General features: G+C 36.8%; 1 protein-coding gene across 2 annotated transcripts in view; it reads right to left on the bottom strand.

The window, feature by feature from the left end:
- tmem38b (transmembrane protein 38B) overlaps nucleotides 1-25,514 on the bottom strand; it is a 40,496-nt gene extending 14,982 nt beyond the window's left edge. Inside the window, exon 1 of one of the 2 annotated variants that reach the window (XM_057819495.1) lies at nucleotides 25,382-25,514. Coding sequence is in view for 1 of the 2 variants with exons in the window: in XM_057819494.1 (XP_057675477.1) it covers nucleotides 9,518-9,629 (112 nt within the window). In the remaining variant the exon portion in view is untranslated. Of the gene's footprint in view, nucleotides 1-9,517; nucleotides 9,908-25,381 lie in introns of those variants that run through there. The other variant, XM_057819494.1, reaches the window with a different exon arrangement.
- Nucleotides 25,515-26,532: the final 1,018 nt, after the last annotated feature.

The following is a 26,532-nucleotide window of genomic DNA, read 5'->3' as shown; positions in this document are numbered from 1 at the left end:
CCAGGAGCTTGGCCTCAAACGATGTAAAAATAAAATAAAATAAATAATAACTGAGGATCGAAGTACAACAAAAGGACAATTGGCAAACTTGCATAGCAAAATTTTGTCCGCTAGCCTAAATGCTTTAAAATACTAACTTAATATACCTAGTATAAACTTAATTACGAATGCATAAACATATTAGCTCAAACACAAACTTACAACCTTATGTTGGTCTTAACAGGGAGCATCCGGATTCAGCCATGTTAGACTTGTTATGGCATATTCACTGTTGCCACGAGAGGGCAGTGTATCCACCCAAATCAATAAAACTAAATGCAACACTTCCAAAACAAAACATTACAACGCCACTTTAATTAAACGATCATTGAAGCAGCAAAATTTGAGTCGTAGCTACTTTCAAATCAAATTACTCGATTTAATTGATTAATCGTTGCAGCACTAATCGTCATTTTCCTGAGGAACCCGTATGAAGTCAAAAATGTGGCATTTTTAAGAATGTACAATGGTGCCTTGAGACATCCAATACATTGCTGGCCAAAAGTATTGGCACAACTGCAAATCTGTCAGATGATGCTCAATTTCTCCCAGAAAATGATTGCAATTACAAATGCTTTGAAAGTAATATCTTTAATGATTTTGCATGGAATTTTTTTTTTAATCAAAACTCCAAAAATGCAAAGCATTGGTACCCTTTGAAAAATCATGTAATGCTTCTCTAATTTGTGTATTTAACAGCAACAGTGACTTACCTGCGGCACATGACAGGTGGTGGCAACAACTTAATCACACTTTCAGCCAGTTAAACTGGATTAAAGTTGACTCAACCTCTGTCCTGTGTCCTTGTGTGTACCACACATTGAGCATGGAGAAAAGAAAGAAGACCAAAGAACTGTCTGAGGACTTAAGAAGCAAAATTGTGAGGAAGCATGGGCAAACTCAAGGCTACAAGTCCATCTCCAAATACCTGAATGTTCCTGTGTCTACCGTGCGCAGTGTCATCAATAAGTGTAAAACCCATGGCACTGTTGCTAACCTCCCTTGATGTGAACGGAAAAGAAAAATTGACAAGAGATTTCAAAGAAAGATTGTGCGGATGGTGGAAAAAGAACCTCGACTACAAAAAGTACCTGAGAAAGCCAAAAACGTTTGGAAGAATGTTCTCTTGTCTGATGAGACAAAAGTAGAGCTTTTTGGGAAAAAGCATCTACATCGAGTTTGCGGGGGGGGGGGAAACAAGGCCTTCAAAGAAAAGAACACAGTCCCCATAGTCAAACATGGCGGAGGTTCCCTGATGTTTTGGGGTTGCTTTGCTACATCTGGCACTGGACTGTTTGACCATGTGCATGGCATTATGAAGTCTGAATACTTCCAACAAATTTTGCAGCATAATGTAGGGCCTCGTGTGAGAAATCTGGGTACTCTCAGAGGTCATGGGTCTTCCAGCAGGACAATGACCCAAAACACACTTCAAAAAGCACTAGAAAATGCTTTGAGAGGAAGCACTGGAGACTTCTAAAGTGGCCAGCAACCAGTCCAGACCTGAATCCCATAGAACACCTGTGGAGAGGTCTGAAAATGGCAGTTTGGAGAAGGCATCCTTCAAATCTCAGAGACAGTAGCAGTTGACCAAAGAAGAATGGTCTAAAATTCCAGCAGAGCATTGTAAGAAACCGCAACCAGTTGTTCCCAGTTATTTTGTCTAAAGGTTGTACTACCAAGTATTAGGCTGAGGGTGCCAATATTTTTGTCCGGCCAATTTTGGAGTTTTGTGTAAAATGATACTACTTTTTTGGGAGAAACTGAGTATTATCTGACAGAACTGCAGGGGTGCCAATACTTTTGGCCAGCAGTGTACGTACTCTACACTTGGATCAGAAATCATCGTTCATTGCCATTGACAGTCATAAACGTCCAATCCATTTGAAGTGGGAGGGATGGCAGTGAATGGGCATCCATTCAGCCATATCAAGTCCAAATTCAGTTTGTTGCAGCCTCTAAACAGGTATATTTTGATCGCGAAAACGGGCAGTGTTAGAATGAATTGTCAATGTGAAGTGCTCTATTTTGAAACCAAAGGAGCCCAGAACCAGTGGCCAATGCCAACTGCAGGCTTTTTCAAATACTACCAGGACTTCATTTTGAAACACAGGATTAAATAAAACTGGTGACATCATTTTAAAGAAGAAATTTTATTCGCCAGGCGACTGGGGGGAGCTAACATTACATAGTTTCTTCACCCCTTCTCTATCACAAACCTCTGATATCAGAGTTTAGCAATGTTGTCGCCACACCCTTCTGTCCCATTTGACATAGCATCCTTATCTCTACAAATTTCTAGCTTGACGAGATTAAACCGATCTTTCTCCTCTACAGACTACTTCCTCTAAAAGAATTTCAATATCCAGAATATTTACCTTACAAAGTAAACACTAGCAACTGAGCTAAAACAGGATATGAGGAACTGGCTAAATAATGGCCACGGGCCTTTTTCTTTACTCAACAGCAGCTTGTGGTAAATCCTTTACACTCACCGGAATTTTACAATTTATGTCAAGTCAAAATAGAGCGTAAAAACATATTAACTGTTTCAGTGCCCCTGGCAATGACGTCCAATCATGTGGCTCTTTTCATCACCGAGTCAAACACAACCCACATGCATTTTCTACGGAATCCAATGAGAACCCTTTCATTTTTATCAACTGTGCCCGTGAAGAATATATCACGTGGGGACCATAGATATTTTATCAGAAGTGTCTTTAGTTTAATTTTGTAGGTTTTGAACATTTAACATGCCGAAAGTCCGGGCCGTGAGTTCACTGTAATTTTTAGACTATAAGCCGCTACTTTTTTCCCCCTCATTTTGAATCCTGCAGTTTATAGTCCAGTGCGGCTTATTTGATGATTTATTTGGGTTGATAGTTAACACGTTGACAGCGGCGTCATAAGACTGCCATGAGACCGTCATAATTGTGACATGATACCATAATGGGCATTAATGAATGCTTATGACAGATGTCATTTAGTGTCATCGGCAAATTATGTCACTAACTCCATTTATGTCCAGCTCGGATCTTTTACATCCACTCAGAAGTGAGATCATTTGCTTTATGGCACAAAATGACATCTGTCATAAGCATTCATTAATGCTCATGGCAGTGTCATGTCATAATTATGATGGAACTATGACAGTTTTATGGCACAACTGTCAAATAAATTGTTATCAAATTCCATAAATAGCAATTAATGAAACAACTAGAACAGTAACTGAAGAAATAATTAGCACAGAACATGAATTTGGATTGTTATTTACATCTTTAGCGCTGCAATGCATGCTGCATGCAAGAGAAGTTGACTGTCTTCCCCAAGAGAAAAGTGATGGCCAAATGTAGCTTCTTGAAGAAATCTTTGCAGCCAATTGCATGGTGGTTCATTTGGTCTTATGAAAGTATTATGAGTCCGCTGTCAAATAAAGTGTTACCGGTTAATATCTTTTGTTGCAAACATCCCATAATACAGTGACGAAAGCTGCGGCTGATACTCCTGTGCAGCTAATCTATGAACAAATGTTTTTTTCTTGTCAAATTTGGTGGGCGGCGGCTTATAGTCAGATGCGCCTTATAGTCCGAAAATTACGGTACATATTTTTGCGGCCCAAACTGCACAAATTAGCAACGAAAAACACCCTCCACCTAAAACAAACCCCACAAAAATCACAACGACCTAAATATTAAAAAATTTTAAAAATGGAAAATGCGAAAACCACAAAAAACAAGAAATGACAAAATCATACGATTTTGAAAACGTGAAAAAAAAAATTAAAACGCAAAAAAATTAAAGACAAATGCAAAAAACACAAAGGATTATATAAAAATAAAATAAAAACAGTGGAAATACAAGGAAACAGGAAAATACAAACAAAAACTGTGAAAAAGGTAACATGAAAAATTGATCACACAAAAAAAAAAAAAACTGCAAAACAACAAACTTGCTCCCGCCACTTGGTCACGGTTTAATAAAGGAACCAACTGGTTGCTCCTGAAATTGACAGCAATTTTCACACTCCGCTCCCAGTCTTCATGGATTGGACGTCTAGCACCGTCAATGGCTCATAAATGAATCACATTTATTTTGATACTCAATAACCCTAACTTTCTTTTAGGCGTAACCATTGCCAAAGGTTCCCACCTCTAGTTAAAAACACTATCTTTGGTGCCATTTTTCTTTGGTAGTTTGCCATATAATTTTTCTGATAGTAAATATGTGCTTTGGCTTAATCAAGATAGCAAACATTGCAATACGGCCCAGCCCCTATTTGAGGAAAGTTTTATTTGGTGCCTCGAGAATCCCTCGCAGTATTTGGTTGAGTGATGAAAAGCGGCGAGGATTAAACAGAAGAGAAAGAGGAACCGAGGAATGTCTGATGCCATTCCTTTCCTTTTCAGGACAAAAAAGCCATCTGCTCCATCGTTGATGTCAAATAGCAGCACAAATATAACATTGCAAGTATACTTGCAAACTTTTTTGTGTGTGTGGCAAGAGTGCTAATGCGTCGTCACATGCACATTGGGAGGTGTCAAGAACAAAGGGTGAAAAGGTTACAGGCTTTTGGATGCTTTGTGAGGCAAGTTCCAAAATAGCGCACGCTAACTTGACCACAATAGACTGTTCGTAATTCAAGTCCACCTGTTCTTCGCGCCATTATCGCTAAGATTTCATGTCAACGGGGCGGTGCGCGCTTGCATTTTGACAGGCAGACACTCCTAATACATCTCAGCACTTTTAGTCATTGTGCAACGAAAAAGCATGTATTATCAGCAAATAAATGTTGATTGAAGATGAAACAAACTTTCTCTGGACAGTGTCCTTCAACGTCTATGCTTAAACTTGGATATTTTACTTGAGTAGCATTGTCTCCATAACTAGACTAACTTGTTCCCAAGCTGTAACTGTGTTTACATCCATTGCTATGTCATAACAATATTATGACAGCCATGGTTTGCTTGCTAAACTAGGTCACAGTCAGAGGTGGGCAGTAACGCATTATATTTACTCAGTTACATTTACTCTTTGAGCAAAATGTATTTCTTAGAGTAGTTTTATCCCGCAATACTTGTTACTTTTACTTGAGTAGATTGGAAGAGAAGAAACACTATTCTCTACTCGGCTAATTTGGGCTGGGTAAATATTGACTTTTGCCAGAGATGCCAACAGTGGAAGTTTAAGTTTCACCAATGAGACGTCACAACCAGGCATGTGCCGGTATGATATTTGGACGGTTAAGCCAAACTATCAGTGTTTCACGGTATTGCAATTACAGCTCGAAAAAGTGTTACTTTGAGATATCTGGGTTTAAAAACTTTTTTTCCATTGAACAAACTTTTATTTTTCAAAACATTAGCAAATTGGAACATAAGTATAATGTAAAGTTAAAATAAATTACAAAAAAAAGTTCTAAATAAAATTAAAATAAATACAGTCATTTAGGTGAGCCTTAACCCACTGCCACAGCTCAACATTAATTCCATCAGAACAAAAATTATTTTCCTTAAAAAGCACATGTGTATGACTCAAATCACGTTTACATTATACACACACACACACTGCCAGAGAGAAAAAAACGTTTTACCACCACGAGACCCATTAAACATGCTAGTGTTAACGCTCGTAGATGGTGTGATACGTTCATGACAGCGTTTACGAACCTTTAATTTTGTATAAATGTGAAATCACATTGGAGGTATAGCCTCCTCGGCAGCCACCCTCCGCAAACATGTTTTACATGTCGGTTGGCCCTCCTCCTCCTCTAAGCCGCGGCTGTCTAACTTTTCTGTAGCCAAAGTATTCCCATACCAGCGAATTCGTTTTCTTCGATGGTGGGGACAAAAATCGTGTAGCACAGCTCACTCACTGACACTGAGCAACAACCTGTGGGGGAGGGTTGAGCCTTGCAGCTGTAAGCGAGGGATTTCTCCATGCATTTTGGATTATAAAAATTAGCCAATACTTAAGGGACGGTATGACGGAAAATTCCGGCGGTTTTGCAACCACGTTCTCATACCATGGTATACCTTAAAACCGGTAATCGGCACATGTCTAGTCGCAACAATAACCACATGACTCCATACATACATAGGTAAAATTGTTTTTCTCCACTAGATGACGCTCGTGCTCTTCGGACAGGTGGTGTTTCACTTGTTTGTTCTGGTCTGAATTCAACAACTTTTGTATCATCTTTTTGGTCTAATATAGTCATGTAAACAGTATAATATAACAGTTCATGTAGATGTAGAAGTTGTGGTGAGAAAAAAATGAATTATTTTTAAAAATTCAGATATTGTTAGCATTTGAGTACAGATTATTTAAATATTCTTTTCAACGAATATTTTTTACTTGTACATTAGTACAGTTTTGGATAACTATTTTCAATTTTACTTGAGTAATATTATTTAGAAGTAACGCTAGTCTTACTTAATTAAATTTTTTGGCTATTCTACCCACCTCTCGTCACGGTTTTTTTTTTCATTTATTTATTTTTTATCAATCTATTTTAATCCAAGGAAAGTCTTTTGCTGATTTTGTGGTAAATCAAGCGCATTTTCAGTGAAGCCCCGTCACACACAGACATACAGTGGGGAGAACAAGTATTTGATACACTGCCAATGGGAAAACCCATTGGCAGTGTATCAAATACTTGTTCTCCCCACTGTATATATTTTTAAAGTGTATGTGAGTTATGTGTGTGTATACTGTAGCTATATATATATATATATATATATATATATATATATATATATATATATATATACACAATAGGGCTCTCAAACGATTAAAATTTTTAATCGAGTAAATTACAGCTTAAAAATTAATCGCAATTCAGACCATCTATAAAATATGCCATATTTTTCTGTAAATTATTGTTGGAATGGAAAGATAAGACAAGATGGATATATACATTCAACATACAGTACATAAGTACTGCATTTGTTTATTATAACAATAAATCAACAAGATGGCATTAACATTATTAACATTCTGTTAAAGTGATCCATGGATAGACAGACTTGTAGTTCTTAAAAGGTAAATGTTAGTACAAGTTACAGAAATTTTATATTAAAACCCCTCTTAATGTTTTCGTTTTAATAACATTTGTAAAATGTTCAATCAAAAAGTAGCAAATAGTAGCCCGCCATTGTTGATGTCAATAATTACATAATGCTTATGGGTGCTGAAGCCCATAAAATCAGTCGCACCCAAGCGCCAGCAGAGGGCGGCAAAACTCCAAAAAACACAAGTAACAAGTGGACATTGCACTGTGCTGTCATTTTAATCTGTTTGAGCGGGGCATGTGCGTTAATTGCGTCAAATATTTTAATGTGATTAATTTAAAAAAATTAATTACCGCCCGTTAACGCGATAATTTTGACAGCCTTAATATATATATATATATATATATATATATATATATATATATATATATATATATATTTGTGACTGCAACGATTAATCGATTAAATCGAGTAATTCGATTAGAAAAAATATTCAAATTAAATTTTGCTGCTTCGAGTATTTGTTTAATTAAAGGGACGTTGTAATGGTTTGTTTTGAAAGTGTTTTTGTATTTAGTTTTATTGATTTGGGTGGATACACTGCCCTATAGTGGCAACAGTAAATAGGATATAACTCATTTCACATGGCTGAATCCAGCTGCTCCAAATTAGGGTAGCCAGATCAGGGTTATTGAACCTTTTCGGATTTTATCTGTTTTATTGCTTTATTTGCTGTCTAACTTTCAACCCGATGCGCTGTTTTTGTTTATTATTTTTTTCTTAATATCATTCTAGAATACTTTCATGCCTTTTATCACGAGCCATGTTTGTCTTTGTTGTAAAGCACTTTGAGGACCTTTCGGGTTTTGTAAAGGGCTATATAAATACATTTGATTGATTGCTCCCTGTTAAGACCAACATAAGCTACGTTTATTTGAACTAATGTTTTTTTTAATGCACTCATAATTTAGTTTATCGGTATATTTAGCTGTTTTTTTTTTTTTTTTTTTTTTGTGGGAATATGTGTTTAAACAATTTGTTAAGAGCATTGTAAAAAAAAAAAAAAAAAAAAAATTGGGATTTTATGGCATTTAAGTTAGAAGTGTTTTGCTATGTAAGTTAGCCAATTGTTCTTTTGTTGTACTTACTCATATATTTTTTATACAGTTTGAGGCTTAGCTCAGGTATCTTATTTTTTTTATGTTCCTTACCCGATTATCCGAACTAATTAGTTCACTGATTAATGGACTACTAAAATAATCGATAGCTGCAGCCGTAATATTATATATATATTGGCCGATTATCCAAACTAATTAGTTCAATGATTAATGGACTACTAAAATAATCGATAGCTGCAGCCGTAATATTATATACTGGACTGTCTCAGGAAATTAGAATACACAATATTCTAATTTCCTGACTGTCTCAGGAAATTAGAATACACAATATTCTAATTTCCTGACTGTCTCAGGAAATTAGAATATTGTGTATTCTAATTTCCTGAGACAGTCCTGTATATATACACAGGACTGTCTCAAAAAATTAGAATATTGTGTATTCTAATTTTCTGAGACAGTCCAGTATATATATTGGGTGGGTGGCGGTTCTGATTAAAGAAGACTAATTGAAGGTTTTTTTTATTCATGTTTTTTTTTTTTTTTTTTTTTTTTTTTGTGAAAAAGGAAATGTACCAATTATTAGATTATCCCATGAAGGTTTGTTCCTTTGTGAAGTTATTCATTTAGTACTTGGGGGCTGACAGCACAAATAGGGGGGAGAGAAAACTATGTTTAAGACAGATGTTTTGCACTGTAAATGTATTTACATTATTTTTGTTCAACATTTAACTCTCCCCCCCTCCCCCTACTCTTTATATGGCAAGTGACTATTTTTGTAAGGCAATAAAAAATACATATATATAGTTAATTTGTTTTTTTATTTTTAACAAAAAAAATTTTAATTATTAATACAAATTCTAATTAAAAAAATATCAAATTAAAATGAAGGGGTAAAAATATATATTTTAGTTATGGACGTTTTTATTGTCTCCTTCTATTGACAAGCATACACGTCCAGTTACTTTAGACTTGGAGGACTGGCTTTGAAGGCTCACCTCTTGACTGGGACGGGCGAATGAACACATGGCAACCACGCAAAATAAATAAAATATATTATTTTAAAAAAAGAAAACAATCAGACTACTTCAAATTCAAAATGCAAAGATTTAAGACCTAAATGAAATGCCTTTTTATCACACTATCAAGATTAGTAGCATATTTAAGACTTTTAATGCTTATTTAAAAACCCTAATTTGTTTCTTTAACAGTCACAGAAATACAGCCAGTGCTTTTATTTTGCCAACATCATTTAAATAACGTTTCCCAATAAACAAACTGGTCCAATTAGTAGAATACTTGTCTGTTTGGAGTCCATTTTAGGGTTTAAATGGCGAGCACACCTGAACTTACCTTGCTGCTCCTTCAAAGCCATGATTGATATAATATAGTGCGCCATGTCAAAGTAGGGGAACATTGACAAGTCCGCCAATGCGTAAGACAGCTCGTCCAAAGCATCCATCATTCAAGTTCGATAACTTTTATAGAAAAGGCACCGGTCCAACTCGAAGCATCCGAGTGAGTGTTTTAGCTGGACCACAGATGTACTTCCGCCATGGCGGGAATACAAAAAAAAAAGGGCCAAGTTACTCGTAAGGCAGCTGAAGGTTCTCAGCACAGAGGACAACGTTTACACTTTGCAACAGACCGGATCTAACCCGCGGTGTTCGTCTTCTTAAGTCAGCAGTTTATCAACGCTTTGATCGTCATATAGGCGGAATTCCTGCTCTATGTTCCGCCATGGTCGCGATGCGGCAGGAGGAGCTAAAGACTAGTCGTGATTGGTGGAACGGAGTGGGTTGAGCCAATCAGCTGTGCGGATGTGGAAACGACCCGCCCCCCGCCACGCAGTGCAGTTCAGTGTTTTGTTTACGTTGCTGTAGTGTCAATACAGCGATTTCCATGCTTGACATGCTCGTATTGACCTCCATACTTAAGCATATTTAATCATTTCCTCTAGTACAGTGCTCTCGAACGTTAGGAATGAGGGCCAATATGCTGGTTAAAACTAATAATGGCTGAGTGTAAAAAAGCAGTCAGTTTTTATTTAACACGTTTTATTTTTTTTAACATCTTACCCTCCAGGTAGCGAAATTAGATGGCTGACTTTGAGCACCAAACGCGATAATCCTCAGGTTGAACACTCCAGAAAGAGCTACAAAGCTATAAATGTCTATCTCAACTACTTTTAATTGTACACAATTCGCAACAACGGTTCATAGCTGAGGTCATTTCTTGAATACCTTTTCAGTGAAACCAATAGACGTTATCAGAATACATTACTAGAATATTTGAGCATAGTGTTTTGAGTCACCTCCTTGAATGGTGTTCCTCCCAACATCCACCACGCGGTGGCGCTGTTTTATATATATATATTGAATGGGTTCTTCTGTTACGTTACTACTTACTAGTACTACTCACTTTTATGTTGGAGTTCATCTGCGAACGCGTGTGTGTGAACCGCTGAGCTCCCGAGTGACGAGTGGTCAAGGTGGATTTATTAATTTTTTTATTAATAAATCTGCATAAGTGGAAGCCTGTCCCCTTTTTGTTACTTGGATAAACGCATCCTCCCTGTCACGCGTTATAATAGTCAGCGATAACTTGTGAACTAAAAGCTAGTCCTATTGCTACTACAAAATTGTGTTCGCTCATTTAGGAGGCTTTATTGCTTCAACACTTAACCACTAGATGGCGGAAGAGCAATGGTAAGGACAGACAACTGAATAGGGAACTTGAGAAACTCTAATTTTCCACTAGGTGGCAGCAAACATCCATCTACTACTTGTTCCTTGTCATCTTGCCTGACATCTGTAGCTGTCTGAAAGTGCTGACTCACCAAACTTTCTGGCTGAAGCTTTTTGGCAAAAATTGCTTTCTAATAAAACAGCTGGCTGAAGCTGCTGAATATAGCAACAACAACAACAACAAAAAGACTCACCAAACTTCCTGGCTGAAGCTTTTTGGCAAAAATTGCTTTCTAATAAAACAGCTGGCTGAAGCTGCTGAATATAGCAACAACAACAAAAACGTCAGATATGACTTCAGTTATTGGTTGGACTGCTGGTAAAACTGTTGTCAAAAACTGATGACCGAAGCTTTGGGCTAAAAGTGCTGGAGAATTTGCTAACTAAAACTGTTGGTTAAATGTGTTGACCAAAGCTGCTGATTAAGGCTTTGGGCTAAAACTGCTGTCTCCAGCCACGGTTGTCAATTTCTTTTCAGGACAGGAACAAAAACCTCAACATGTCCCCAAAAAGCAAACAAGCATTTTTGTGGCTTAGTAAATATGTCATATAAAAGCACTGGTGTACAAATAAATCTGTTTTCAACATCACCAACTATATTGCATGAGAACTTGGACATGCTTAGCTATTAACATTACAGTTTTTGTGCCTAAAAAGTGTTCACACCCAGAAAAATAGCATTAAAAAAAAAATTAGAGTACATTAGATTAGATTAGATTAGATTAGATTAGATTAGATTAGATTAGATTAGATTAGATTAGATTAGATTAGATTAGATTAGATTAGATTAGATTAGATTAAAAATATGGGAATATAACAAACCAGGTCCAGAACACAAACTATTGGCTAAATAAAATGAAGAAAAAAAAATGCATATGTAAATATGAATGAAGTATACAAAAATACGACTAAAAAATGAATATAAATGGAAATTACTTAAAAAATAGCATGGCAAAAATAGACACTAAAGTACAATTAATCATAATTAATCGCAATTCAAACCATCTCTAAAATATGCCATATTTTACTGTAAATTATTGTTGGAATGGAAAGATAAGACACAAGACGGATATATACATTCAACATACTGTACCTAAATACTGTATTTGTTTATTATAACAACAAATCAACAAGATGGCATTAACATTATTAACATTCTGTTAAAGCGATCCATGGCTAGAAAAACTTGTAAATCTTAAAAGATAAATGTTAGTACAAGTTATAGAAATTTTATATTAAAACCCCTCTTAATGTTTTCGTTTTAATAAAATTTGTAAAATTTTCAAACAAAAAATAAACTAGTCGCTCGCCGTTGTTGATGTCAATAATTACACAATGCTCATGGTGCTGAGACCCATAAAATCAGTTACACCCAGGCGCCAGAAGAGGGCGACAGAACACCGAAAAACACAAGTAACAAATGGACATGACACTGTGCTGTCATTTTAATCTGTTTGAGCAGGGCGTGTGCGTTAAATGCGTCAAATATTTTAACGTGATTAATTTAAAAAATTAATTACCGCCCGTTAACGCGATAATTTTGACATACTTTTTATGTTGAAAATTCTTGTGACTAAATGCTTAAATCCCTGAATCTTTATAGATATGGACGTAAAACAGTCTCGATTCTTGGTTAAAAACACAAACAAAAAACGGGCAGTTAGCATTTATTTTACGTAAATATGTCGAATGTGCTGCTAGTCTTTAAGCCACTGTGGCACCACCACCAAGAGCTTTTTACGTTGAAAATTCTTATGAATAAATGCTTCAACTGAATTCTTCAAAGATATGGACGTAAAACAGTCTCGATTCTTGGTTGAAAGCAAAAAACCAGTTCGCATTTTTTTTCATGTAAATATTGCGAATTATAATGGCAGTGCTATAGTGGCTACCGTCTCCCATTGATTGTTGTCACAACGTTTCAAAATACACGCTTGGTCCGAAAAATATAATAATTACCTTGAATCCTCGAACAATTCACTCCTGAGACAATCCTTCCTGTTTGTATGCGATACAGCTTTCGTACTTTTTCAACCTAAATCCGGCATTAGATCGCCAACAGACTAGCATTGTACCTCGACATATTTACGTGAAATAAATGCTAACTGCACGTTTTTTTTTTTGCTTTTAACCAAGAATTGAGGCTGTTTTACGTCCATATCTATAAAGAATTCAGAGAGTTAAGCATTTGTTCACAAGAATTTTCAACGAAAAAAGCTCTTTATCTGTGATTCCACTCGGTCAGCTTTGACGGCCTCACCAACAATGCAGGCCCCATATTTATCGGCCCCGTGCCCCGTATCCTGTCAATACATTATGAAGTCTATGGCATAGCACTGGCATAGCATTCACGTTCGCGTTAGCATTAGGTTATTGCTAACGATCAGCGTCCTCTTAAACTCTTGGACAACTTTTTTTACATTTTTTTTTTTTTCAGTATTATGTTTAGAGTGAAACCTTCTAATTTTACAGACGAAATTATTGAGTAAACGGCAACTAAAACTAGAAGAAATTAGTCTGGGTTTTCCTCAACAAAAACTAGACGAAGACAAACACATGTTGAAAGACTAAAATATGACTAAGACTAACAAGTATTATCATTCAAAAGACTAAGACTGTGACGAAAATTGAAACGGTTGCTAAAAACAACATTCTTGTAAGCCAAGGATCGTACATAAAATCTGAAAAAATTCCAAAGATTCCATTTTTCATATGGACACACAACTAGAAAGAAACAATCATACATTTATCATCATACTCAAAAGTGACATTACACAATAAGTATACATCAATGCTGTGGTCTATAAGATTATACTTATTGTCGCCATGAGATGTAGTAAGTATTGTCCCATACATTCTGTCTGTGGCCCATTGATTTATGCACGATGCTTGGATTTTAGTACACACGTTTTGTTCAGGCGCACCACATCAACTGCGCACGGAAGGTCATTGCAGTGAGTCAGCTTGTTGTTTTCGGCCTCGGGGCCACGACATGTATGTGGGACGTGGGACGCCTGTGGGTCTGGCCCGGATAAACTGCCACCCCCAGAGTTACACACATAGGAACCGTGTAGACCCACAAGCATCCTTAAGCATGTGCTGTCCCGCTTCACACTTAAATGTACGTCATTATTGTGTTTTAAATAAGTTGTTTTGAGCCCTGTTTATGTCGTTAACTAAATAATTGATATCATGTTGGTAGTGCCAACCACCAATTTTCACTGAATAATTACAAGTCGGGCGGTTACTTGACTTTATAATGACGCATGTTGGTTTTTTTATGTGGGAAAAAGGTGGGGCACATGCCAATCATGCCCACTATTCTGTTTCCATGGTAACTTGGGGGTATATTGCCCAACATGGCAGGGAAAACACATGGGCTGTCCCTAGCCGTCATTGTTGTCACAAAATATTATTTCTAAATTTAATAGAATTATTTATTTTATAAATAAATTCAAGAATTTGTGCTAGAAAAAAATTTGATGATTATGTTTACTGAATATGTTAAAATGACTTTTTTTTCCCACAAGTTTTTATTTGATTGGAAGGATTAATTTCAATGGATTTACAGTAAACCATGAGATGTGGAATTTTTATACCATACATAAAAAATAAACAAGAGACTATCATAGATACTTTGTTATAACTCCTTCAGTGCTATTGATGATGACAGGCTTTAGTGAATTTAAATTTGTTACTCGTATACGTACAATACCCTTTGAACTGGGAAGGATGACAGTGAACGAATGTTCGAGAACGAAGGAGTGAGTTTGTCTTCACTGGAATAACAAAGATTCTACTCATTTTTGCGTCACCTAATAAGATCCAGTGTAGTGTAGTGTCAGTGTCGTGTAGAATATTTTATGTGGTAATCCCATAGGAGCCATTTACAGTTACCATTTATATCATATTCAGGCTGCTCCCGAGATCATCATAAAAAAACTATATTTAATAGGGCTGTCAAATGATTTAAATTTTTAATCGAGTTAATTACAGCTTAAAAATTAATTAATCGTAATTAATCGCAATTAATCGAAATTCAAACCATTTATAAAATATGCCATATTTTTCTGTAAATTATATATATATTCTGTAAAATAAATTGTTGGAATGGAAAGATAAGACACAAGATGGATATATACATTCAACATACGGTATATAAGGACTGTAGTGGACATTTCACTCTACTGTCATTTAAATCTGTCTATGCTGTCCTCACTCCGAAGCGTCTACTTTTTCCAAAGCTAGACAGCTAGTGAACGACGCCATAATAATCAGACTTCTTTCGTTTTCATCTGATTTATTTATAAAATGGCCTCAAACCATTGTCCTCTTTAGACCGTCGTAAAACTACCAAAAAAAAGTACACAAGCATTGCATTGGCAACAACGTTAGCTTAGCACGCTATACTGGTTCACAAAACATAAACAAAAAGCGTCTCATACAAAAAATATAACATTTCGCTTACTAACATAATATGTGCATTATTTACAACAACCATACTTACGGACAAATCTTGTCCAAGGATCATATAAGCACAACATTACAACGTAGGCGTCAGCCCGAGACGTCCTGCAGCCATATTGAACTGGCAAGACAACAATAAACCATGTCGCAAAGCGATCACAAGAGTTCGCTGTTAGCACAAAAAGCCTTGCTGTAAAACTTACCAAAAGGCAGAATACTGTCTGAGCGGGACATGTGCGTTAATTGCGTCAAATATTTTAACGTGATTAATTTAAAAAATTAATTACCGCGCGTTAACGCGATAATTTTGACAGCCCTAATATTTAAATTTAAAAAATTCACAGTTAAAAAGAAAAAAATAAAGAAAAAAAGCAAAGAGAAGGATGATAGGTCAAAGCCAAAATGCAAATGCCCAGTTAGGCTAGGCTAAACTAGGCTAGGCTAGGCTAGGCTAGGCTAGGCTAGGCTAGGGATTAGGGTTTTTTGTCAAAAAGGAAATCTAGCAACCAGTTATTCAATAGATTGTTGCATGAGAAAGAGTTTCTTTCTTTGTAAAGTTATTGCTTTGTATTTAGGTGCTGATAGCACAAAAAGGGGGAGAGATTTAAGACAGACATTTTGCACAAAAAAAATTAAAAAGAAAAAAAAAATACATAAAGATTTGGCGTCCACATAACTATGTGGAAATCACATTGTGGGTCATGTAGGCCACAAAATTAACATTTGCGACACAAGTGTGACCGATGTGACCATAAATGTGAAGTCCATATATGTGAACACCAGATCACAATTATGAATTATATTTATTTTTATATTTTTTTTCAACAAATAAATTAATAAAATGTTAATTTAAAAAAAACATATTAAAATGAACAGGAATATACTTTGGTTATTACTCCCCAAAACACTTAAAAGTTTATTTTAAAAAAATATATATATATAGTAATACTGTTTTACTCATTGCTTACCAATGACAACCATAGACGTCCAATTCATTTAAACTGGGAGGACTGAATGTGAATGTTCATGTTTCAATGCCATTGACAAGGCTAGGCCTTCTACTCACATCTATTATCATCTATGGGAGCCAAAGAGTATGGAGGACCAGGTGTGCAAAAATTAAATAAATACACAATTAAATGAATTATTGTCCTTAAAATGCTCCAATTTCAATATTTATTCATTTATTTCAATATTTCTATATTATTTCAGCATTTATTTCTGGTTTTATTGATTTATTCCAACATTTATTTATTCGCATATATAGTATATATATTTATTTATTTTAACATTTATTTATCTCATTTTCTATTAATTAATTTCATTATTTATTTATTTCTACATTTATTTCACTTTTTATTTATTTCATTTCTATCACTCTTGTTCCGTTTGTACTGCATGAATTTTTTTTTTCTGTCATTGGCTCATGAAACTGGAGTTTCAGTTGAGCAAGTCAAGCTACATGGCTCAAGCTAATGCTCTTTTAATAATAATAATACATTTTATTCCTAGTGCGCTATTTAAGCCACACAAAGATGCTTCACAAGACAAATTGAATTACAATACCAACAAAACAATCATAAAAAGATTAAAAGCACAATAAAGAGATGTAAAGATAAAACAGAGCTGGGGATCATGGTTGGTAAAAAAAGAGTGAACAGGTGTGTTTTGACTCTGGATTTGAAGAGTGAAAGGGTAGATATACTGCGAAGGTCAGGGGGTAGGGAGTTTCAGAACTTGGGGGCACAGTGACTAAAAGCTCTGGAACCAAAGGTGGAGAGACGGACACGGGGGACGGAAAGGTGAAGGATAGTGGAAGAGCAAAGTGGACGGGGTGGATTGTTTAAACAGAGTAGATTACAAAGGTAGGGAGGGGCTAAGCCATGGAGTGCTTTGAAGGTAATGATGATGATCTTGTAATTGATTCCTTGTTTGACGGGAAGCCAGTGAAGTTGACGGAGGATGGGGGTGATGTGGTGAGTGCCGGGGGTCCGGGGGATGAGGCGTGCTGCTGAGTTCTGGAGGAGCTGCAGTTTTTGGAAGGAATTGTAAGGGAGACCAAAGAGTAGTGAGTTACAGTAATCGAGCCGGGAGGTTATTAGACTACAGACCAGGGTGGAAGCTGTATGGCGGGTGAGGGAAGTGAGGAGACAAGAAATATTTCGAAGGTGGAAGTAGGCGGATCTGGTGATGCCGTTGATATGTGACCGGAAGGAGAATGTGCTGTCGAGGATGACACCCAGACTCTTAACCTGAGTAGAAGGAGGGATCGGTACATTGTTGATGGTACTAGAGAACTTATTGACATGAGATAACATGGGGGTGGTTCCAACTAGGAGGACTTCTGATTTTGAGCTGTTGAGTAGGAGGAAGTTAGAGGAGAGCCAAGAGTTCATGACATCTAAACAGAGGGTGAGGGAGGAAGTTGGAAGGGAGGAGGTTGGTTTTGAGGAAATGTAGAGCTGGGTAACAGTGGAAGAGAATGTTGTGTTTGCAGAAGATGGAACTGAGGGGGAGAATGTAAATGATAAAGAGGAGCGACCCCAGGACAGAACCCTGGGGCACGCCAGCGGAGACAGGGAATGAATTGGATTTATGGGGGCCAAATTTGACACATTGTGTGCGGCTGGACAAGTCGGAAGTGAACCAGTGAAGGGGTGTGTGGGTGAGACCAAGGGAGGAGAGTCGATCGAGAAGGATTGTGTGGGAAATGGTGCCGAAGGCGGCAGTGAGATCGAGGAGGACAAGGATTGATAATAGACCAGAGTCGGATGCTATGAGGAGGTCGTTTGTAATTTTAAGTAAGGCTGTTTTAGTGCTATGGTGGGGGCACTCCATGGCACTTGGTAGACTTAGCAGAACAAGTTGACACAGTAAATTCGAACCCTGAGCACATGGCTTACAAAACACAGCGTTTATCTTGAGAGAGAAGTCATGCAGAACCTCCGCAATCACTGCAATGCTGTCGTGTTGGGAAGGAAGGAGCAATAGCTTGACTCCAAAACCATGTAGCTTGACTCGCTTAACTTAAACCTCGCCTAGTTCACGCCCGCCCCACCGAGTTAAATGAGCCAATGACAGATAAAATTAAGTCATGCGGTACAAGGGGAACAAGAGAATGAAATAAATAAAAAGTAAAATAAATACATATTGAAATACATAAATGTTGAAATAAATAAATTTATATTGGAATAAATGAATAAATGTTTAAATAAATACATAAAAATGGAAATAAATGTTGAATTAAATAAAAATGGCCTACCGCACGCATGCTATTTTTAGACCATAACGTCGCATCGTAAAGTGGAAGTAAAGCCGAAGTGGGACATTACAGACCCGCCCTCGAATAGAAACAATGTTAATTCTGCTACTTTTCTCCGGAAATCTTTCAAAACCGAACATGCCGATCACACATTGCTTTTTTGGAACTTGTAGAAACGACTCTAGACATTACGACATATGAAGGATGCTTTCTTCATACATTTCTCGAAAAAAAAAACTTGGAGGAAAAAATGTGAACAATTAATCAACCTGCGCGGAAGTTTTAACGCCAGCTAGGTGAAGCCAGGGTGAAGCCATTCACATTTCATATGCAGAAAACATTTTGTTGGGTTGGCATGGTCTTTCAGGGGACGAACAGGTAAGCCATTTTGATATCTTTAACTTATTTTTTAGCGTGACGTTGCGCCGTGCTGCTTCTGTCTGCCAATGAATGACCTGAAAAGAATTAAAATGGTATCTGACTGCCACTGTTACCTTTTCTTTTGTAATAAAAAAACAACTTTAGTAAGGGGAAAGTGTAAATAAATTAAAGAATTAAGATTTGTGATCAATGAAAAATTTAAAAGTGTTCTTTGACTGTCACTGAGTAGCATTTGTGATCGCCACACAAAATATAAATTACCCCCAAGAACAGTCAGAGACGTAGGGCAACCAGAGGATATAATATATAGGAAAGACAGGGCTGGTGGTAAAGGATAGCTTGTTGAAACAGGAAAATGTCATTAGCAATCGTGTAAGAAAAAAGTGTCAATAAAAAAGCTAAGGCTATGCTAAGGTCGGCTAGTTTTTTTTCATCTTTTTCAGCCCTCGACACTCAAGCCAACTCTTTAACTGAACATTTTTATATACTTCCACATCTTTGCATGTGAATTTGGCACCAGGGACATCATTTTTGGCAGAATTGGTAGGTTTAGCTTTGTAAACATCTCCTTCGTACACGATTTCCATTCATTTCCTATTGGGGACAAACGGCAGCGTATCCTCCCTTAGCAACAGTAGCTAACGTCGTGAATATTAATGAGCGGAAGTGACATGTCGCTTGCGGTGCGCCATTGAAATAATTAAAAAATGAAATATATAAATACTTTTTTTTTTTTTAAATATGAACTGAAATAAATATTTAAATTGAAGCATTGTAATGGCACATTAAATAATCTATTTGTGTATTTATTTATTTAATTTGTGCACTCAGTTCCTCCATAAAAGAGTACTAGGATTGCAAACATACTCCATTGGGAAAATGGAGCCGTTTTGGGCAGACTATCATAAATATGCACTCTGAACTATGAGAGGGTAATTATGCTCAAGGTGGATTTTTCATGGGCAATAGTCATGGGTCTTTTTAATGGGCTTTGCTAAAGTGAGTTTTTTTCACTGTCATTGGCCATATTCTGGGACCTTGCCAGAGGGTCTTTCTCAAGGATGTTAAAGTGTTACAGTTGGAAAATTGCAAATTGTTAGAAGAGTCTCACACACTCAAGCACTTAACTGCACGATGGTGGAATGCACCAGGAAGTGGAAAATATGACGAAACATCCCATCTTCCAGGTTACAACCCTTTTCCTTCCTCAGACCCGACAAGAAAAAATGTCAGTAATGGTCCACCTCCAAGGTAAATGACACATAAATCAAAGGTGAAAGGAAATGAACGTGTCTTGCCGTGTGTTTTCATGACCCGGAACATCCCTTTTCATTGCTTGTGTGTCAGCAATCTGTGTAGTGATGTTGCCTTCTCTGGCATGTGTGCCTTGTGTAATCTTGCATGTCCTGCAGTGGTAATTGCTTTTAGATCCGTGATTTACCGTTTACAGTACAGGGTGGGAGAAGGTGCTGGGTTTTGTGTCTTCTTCTTGGTTTTAAATTATGCAGTTTCACACTGCAGATGGGAGGGAGCATGATCATCAAACATTGTCTGGTATGCATGTCAGCATCTGTTTGTGTTTGCATGCTTGCAAGCACACGTCTGCATTTTCTTCTTGTGGGTGGGAGTGTGTATGTGTTTGCAATATAAAGTCACTTTAATGGAGAGAATAAATGAAATGATTTTTTAAATATATAGTTCCATTTGCTTTACAGTGTTGTTTGTAGCAACCCTTTTAATTTTTGTCTTAGTCTTTTTGACGAAAATACTTATGAGTCCTAGTCATTTTTTAGTCATTTCAAAATGTCTTTGTCTTCGTCTAGTTTTAGTCGACGAAATCGCATACACGTTTCATCTAGTTTTAGTCGACAGTTACATGAAAATGTTTTTGTTATTAATTAATAAATTATAAAGCTTTAGTCCAAAAAATAATGGTTTCCAACTATTTCGAATGAACATAGACATACAAGCACATATTGTAGCATCTACACGGACAACGCCAACTTCGTGATGGTAATACACAATAGCAGGAAAAGCAGCACATTATTTTCATTTAAATCCACCTAGAAGCTATGAACTGTATGTAAAAAAGTTGTCCGAGCGTTTAAGAGGATGCTTGCCATGTTAAAGTTGATGCCAATGCTAACGCGACTGCTATATGCTAGCGCAACGAGTTACATTTAGTGTGGAATGGTCACTCAGCAAGAAAACTAAAGCAACATTGCATATTCTCTCTTGCCGTGATAAAAAAATATCATACCATGCGTTTCCAAACAAGCTAGATGGAGCAAATCCTAGCTTGAAACACATCCTAAACTCTATAGAAGAGTGGTGCAGCACATTTCAAATGAGTAACCCGACCCAAACACTGCTACGATGCAAGTTTACATACTCCACATACAATATGAAAATGTCTCGCATTGTTAACATATGACAGAAACTATGTTGCATGTTTGTCTCGTTGTCGTCTCGTTATGTTGTAGTCGCCCAAGCCACATTTTTAGCTTGTGATCGTCACATCATCATCATGAAAAAAAATTGTTCATAGACGAAATATTTTCACTATCGTTATTGTGGACGAAAAAAAAACTGAGACTTTGCAGTAACTCCCATGGAACAGGAGTAAATATGAAATCATCAAAAGAATAACACTAAAGTATGAATGCCAATCAAAATGGTACCTCTACATAGGAAGTTCATTCGTTCCAGGAAGTTTTTTGTAGGTAGAAATGGTCATACAGTGGTATCAAAAAGTATCTGAACCTTTTGGAATTTCTCACATTTCTGCATAAAATCACCATCAAATGTGATCTGATCTTTGTCCAAATCACACAATGAAAATACAGTGTCTGCTTTAACTAAAACCACCCAAACATTTACCGATTTTCATATTTTAATGAGGATAGCATGCAAACAATGACAGAAGGGGGAAAAATCAGTAAGTGAACCATCACATTTAATATATTGTGCCCCCCCTTTGGCAGCAATAACTTCAACCAGACGTTTCCTGTAGCTGCAGATCAGTCTGGCACATCGATCAGGACTAATCTTGGCACATTCTTCTCTACAAAACTGCTGTATTTCAGTCAGATTCCTGGGATGTCTGGCATGAATCGCTGTCCTTAGGTCATGCCACAGCATCTCAATGGGGTTCAAGTCTGGACTTTAATTTGGCCTCTCCAGAACGTGTATTTTGTTCTTCTGAAACCAATCTAAAGTTGATTTACCTCTGTGTTTTGGATCATTGTCTTGTTGCAGCATCCATCTCCTCTTTTTAGCTTCAACTGTCTGAAAGACAGGTTTTCCTGCAAAACCTTTGAATTCATTCTTCTATTAATGATTGCTTGTTGTCCAGTTGTCCTGGCCCTGAGGCAGTATAACAGCCCCAAATCATGATGGTCCCTCCACCATGGTTCACAGTGGGGATGAGGTGTTGATGTTGGTGAGCTGTTCCATTTTTCCTCCACAAATGACATTGTGTGTTACTCTAAAACAATTCAACTTTCGTTTCATCCGTCCACAAAATATTTTGCCAAAACTTCTGTGGAGTGTCCAAGTGCCTTTTTGCGAACATTAATCGAGCAACAATGTTTTGTTTAGACAGCAGTGGTTTCCTCTGTGGAGTGCTTCCATGAGCACCATTCTTGGCCATAGTTTTACATATAGTTAATGTGTGCACAGAGATATTTGACTGTGCCAGTGATTTCTGTAAATCTTTAGCGGACATGCTAGGGTTCTTTTTAACCTCTCTGAGTATTCTGCGCTGAACTCTTGGCGTCATCTTTGATTGACGGCCACTCCTTGGGAGAGAAGCAACAGTGCCAAACTCTCTCCATTTGCAGACAACTTCTCTGACTGTCGATTGATAAACATCCAGACTTTTAGAGATGTTTTTGTATCCTTTTCCAGCTTTATACTGCACATATCAACAATCTTTGATCGCAGGTCTTCAGATCATGTAGCACATCAGACAATGCTTCTCATCAAGACATTTCTTACCAGTTGTGTGTTTTATTGTGGGTAGGGCAGCTTTAAACCACTCATCAGTGATTGGGCACACACCTGACTTTAAATGTCCGGTATAAATTGGTTTCAATTGCTCTTTAAGTCTCCTTAGGCAGAGGGTTCACTTACTTATTTTTCCTCCTTCTGTCATGGTTTGCATGCTACCCTTGTTAAAATATGAAAACCTATAAATGTTTGGGTGGTTTCAGTTAAAGCAGACACTGTATTTTCATCTGTGTGATTTTGACAAAGATCCATCTTGCGGGAAAACAAACTGCGGCGCTGTCATACATCGTCGTATTTCGAGCCTGTCGTCTGATGTATAAACAAATGGTGAGTCAAATTTTACGTCTGATGTACCACTGTACTCGAGCTGCAGCTGTTTCCCAACAGTAGTTGTTAAAAATACAAATAAAAATACATTTTTAAAACATTTCAATCCTTTGAAATATGACGTATTTGGATCGAGGACATCTTTAGTATCTACTGTAATATATGTAGAATGTTGCTTATGGTGACATAATGGCGTATTGAGCAGTTGTCCATCCACATCAGACATGCTCACTTCTCACACTTTTCCTTTTATTTGTGCCCCCCCAAAAGAATGGGGCTTCTTTTTGTGGACCCTCCACACCCCCAATCCATTACCATCTCCTCATCTATGCTTGCTCTGCACCTCTCACTCCTCCATTTCCTTCATTTCCGCTTACAAATCCTTGCTTTCCAGGGCGAACGTGGCAGTTTCCCACAACTTTGAACAAATGACAGCAATTTCAAGCGAGTCATTGCAAGGACATAGACTGTGAGTCACGAAAGCTTACTTTATGTTGTGTTTTACGCACAGTAGAGGCGGTATAATATATTTGTATGCTTGGTTAATCTATTCCCATACGTTCAAAAGCTGTGTGCCAGCGTCACAAAAGCCTTTTGTGCACTTCCAGTAAGGCCCAGAAAGCTTTGCCATTGAAATGGGTAGGGGGGCAATGAGTGGAGCGTTTGGGACATTTGTGCGAAAGAGAAAAGAGCGGATGGAGGAATGAATTTAAATTAGTTTATCATTAATAGATGCCCAATCCAAGAAAAGGGATCAAGTCTGTGCTTTCTGTTGTGTTTTATATTTTTATTGTTTATTATTAGGGCTGTCAAAATTATCGCGTTAACGGGCGGTAATTGATTTTTTAAAATAAATCCCGTTAAAATATTTGACGCAATTAACGCACATGCCCCGCTCAAACAGATTAAAATGACAGCAGTGTAATGTCCGCTTGTTACTTGTTTTTTGGTGTTTGGCGCCCTCTGCTGGCGCTTGGGTCCAAATGATTTTATGGATTTCAGCACAATGAGTGAGCATGGTGTAATTATTGACATCAACAATGGCGAGCGACTAGTTTACTTTTGATTGAAAATTTTACAAATTTTAATAAAACGAAAACATTAAGAGGGGTTTTAATATAACATTTCTATAACTTTTACTAACATTTATCTTTTAAGAACTACAAGTCTTTCTATCCATGGATCGCTTTAAGAGAATGTTAATAATGTTAATGCCATCTTGTTGATTTATTGTTATAATAAACTAATACAGTACTTATGTACCGTATGTTGAATGTATATATCCGTCTTGTGTCTTATCTTTCCATTCCAACAATAATTTACAGAAAAATATGGCATATTTTATAGATGGTTTGAATTGCGATTATATAACGATTAATTAATTTTTAAGCTGTAATTAACTCGATTAAAAGTTTTAATCGTTTGACAGCCCTAAAAAATATATATATATATATTTTCAATCAAAGAATTTTTTTTTTTTAAGTATTTTTTTCTTAAATTTTTTTTAAATTATATGCTAAGCAAATGAACGTCTAAGGTGCTCGAAAAATAATTTTGACCCATTACAAACATAGATTTCTTTTTGTTCATTTCATTCATTTTTGTTGCAGTTTTATTGCTTTACAACTTTTATATATATATATAGGAAAGTCAACGACATGCAATGACACTTTTCGGCCACCCGGGGGGGGCCTGGGCCCCCTGCCACCCCCTTAATGTCCGCTTAAGCCTGTAGACTTTGCCTAGTGACAAACCTACGACACGCTGTGTGTTAAATTTGTTTTGTCAAACAAATTGCTGAAACCCAACTGAAAAACGTGATTCTAACTTCCCGTCTGTGCTGCTAAAAATACAGACCTATGTTAGCCTTTCATCTGATTTCCCTCAAGGAAGTGTGGCTGTCAGCAGGACATCCTGAATCATCCCACGTACAGTTCACATGATGTGCTTTGCCCAATAAATGAATGAGAAATGATGACAATTGACGTCCCGTTTGAAACTATTTTGCACCATTTTGCTAGCCTTTTTCCGAATGAGTCTCTCTCGATATTTTCTGCTGGTGTATTTTAGGCAGGCACTGTCGGAGGTCTTATCAGTGTACTCTTCCTGCTTTTGAGCTGGCAGAGGAAGTGAAAGGAGAGCCGCAAGTGCCCTGCTTCCTGTCTGCCAGATAACAACAGGTGCAGATTACTGTGTTCTGAAATCCAATTGGACCGTGTCCGCATAAATTTACGCCATAATAAAACTCCGTATGTGTTGTCAAACAAATTGTCAGAATTTTTTTTACTCGTATTAGTGGTTGGAAAGCAGCCTCATGTCCTACTTTGTTAACTTAGCATGCTTCTTTGTTATCATAGTAACACTAATATGGAGATATGAGTGAGATTAAGAAAGGAGACTTGATTCTAATGAATTCAGTTTAAAACTGAGTTTATCAACATATACTACTCAACGCTTCATCTTATTAGCAGTTCAGCCATGGGCGGAGTTTGACTTTTGGGCCGGGGGGGGCACAACATGTTGATGACCCCAAAACGCAGTGTCAGCATTAAAATTAACTTACAAGAATATGTATAATAATAAGTTGAAAATGAGTGTTTTTTTTGTTTCCCATCATTCTTGTGGGGAATTCTAAATCAGGCTGCTTAGGACAGCTATACTTTTCGCCAAGACCGGTGTCGTGCCAATGTAGTTACCCCAGTCAAAAATTGTATCCCCTGGGTGGAGCCATATGGAGGTAGATTTGTGTCTTCATTATTCGATCAAAAAAATGTGTTTGAATGCAAAAATAAATTTGAAACAAAAAAAAAATGCATTTGAAAGCTATTTTTCTTTGAATTTTTGTTTTGATTGAAGTCTTTTTTTGTTTGTTTGATTGAAGCTACTTTTTTGACTGAAGTAATGTGTTTGCGTTTGGGCCACATTTGGGCTACGACAAAAATATTTATTTGTAAACGAAAATTCACTTCAATCAAAAAAAGAAAAAAATTCAATCATAGAAAAAAAGGTTTTGAATGCAAAAAAATATTTGAGACTTAAATATTTGCATTTGAACACTTAATTTTTAATTAAAAAGTTTTCTTTGATTTTAGAAATCCTTTTTGTTTTTGGGCCATATTATGGGTAGGACATTTGTGTCTAAATCATTCAACCCCCCAAAAAGTTGCATCAAT

This window comes from Corythoichthys intestinalis, chromosome 17 (assembly GCF_030265065.1).
Source record: "Corythoichthys intestinalis isolate RoL2023-P3 chromosome 17, ASM3026506v1, whole genome shotgun sequence".
Lineage (NCBI taxonomy): Eukaryota > Metazoa > Chordata > Actinopteri > Syngnathiformes > Syngnathidae > Corythoichthys > Corythoichthys intestinalis.
This window is presented reverse-complemented; position numbering and strand designations above follow the sequence as displayed.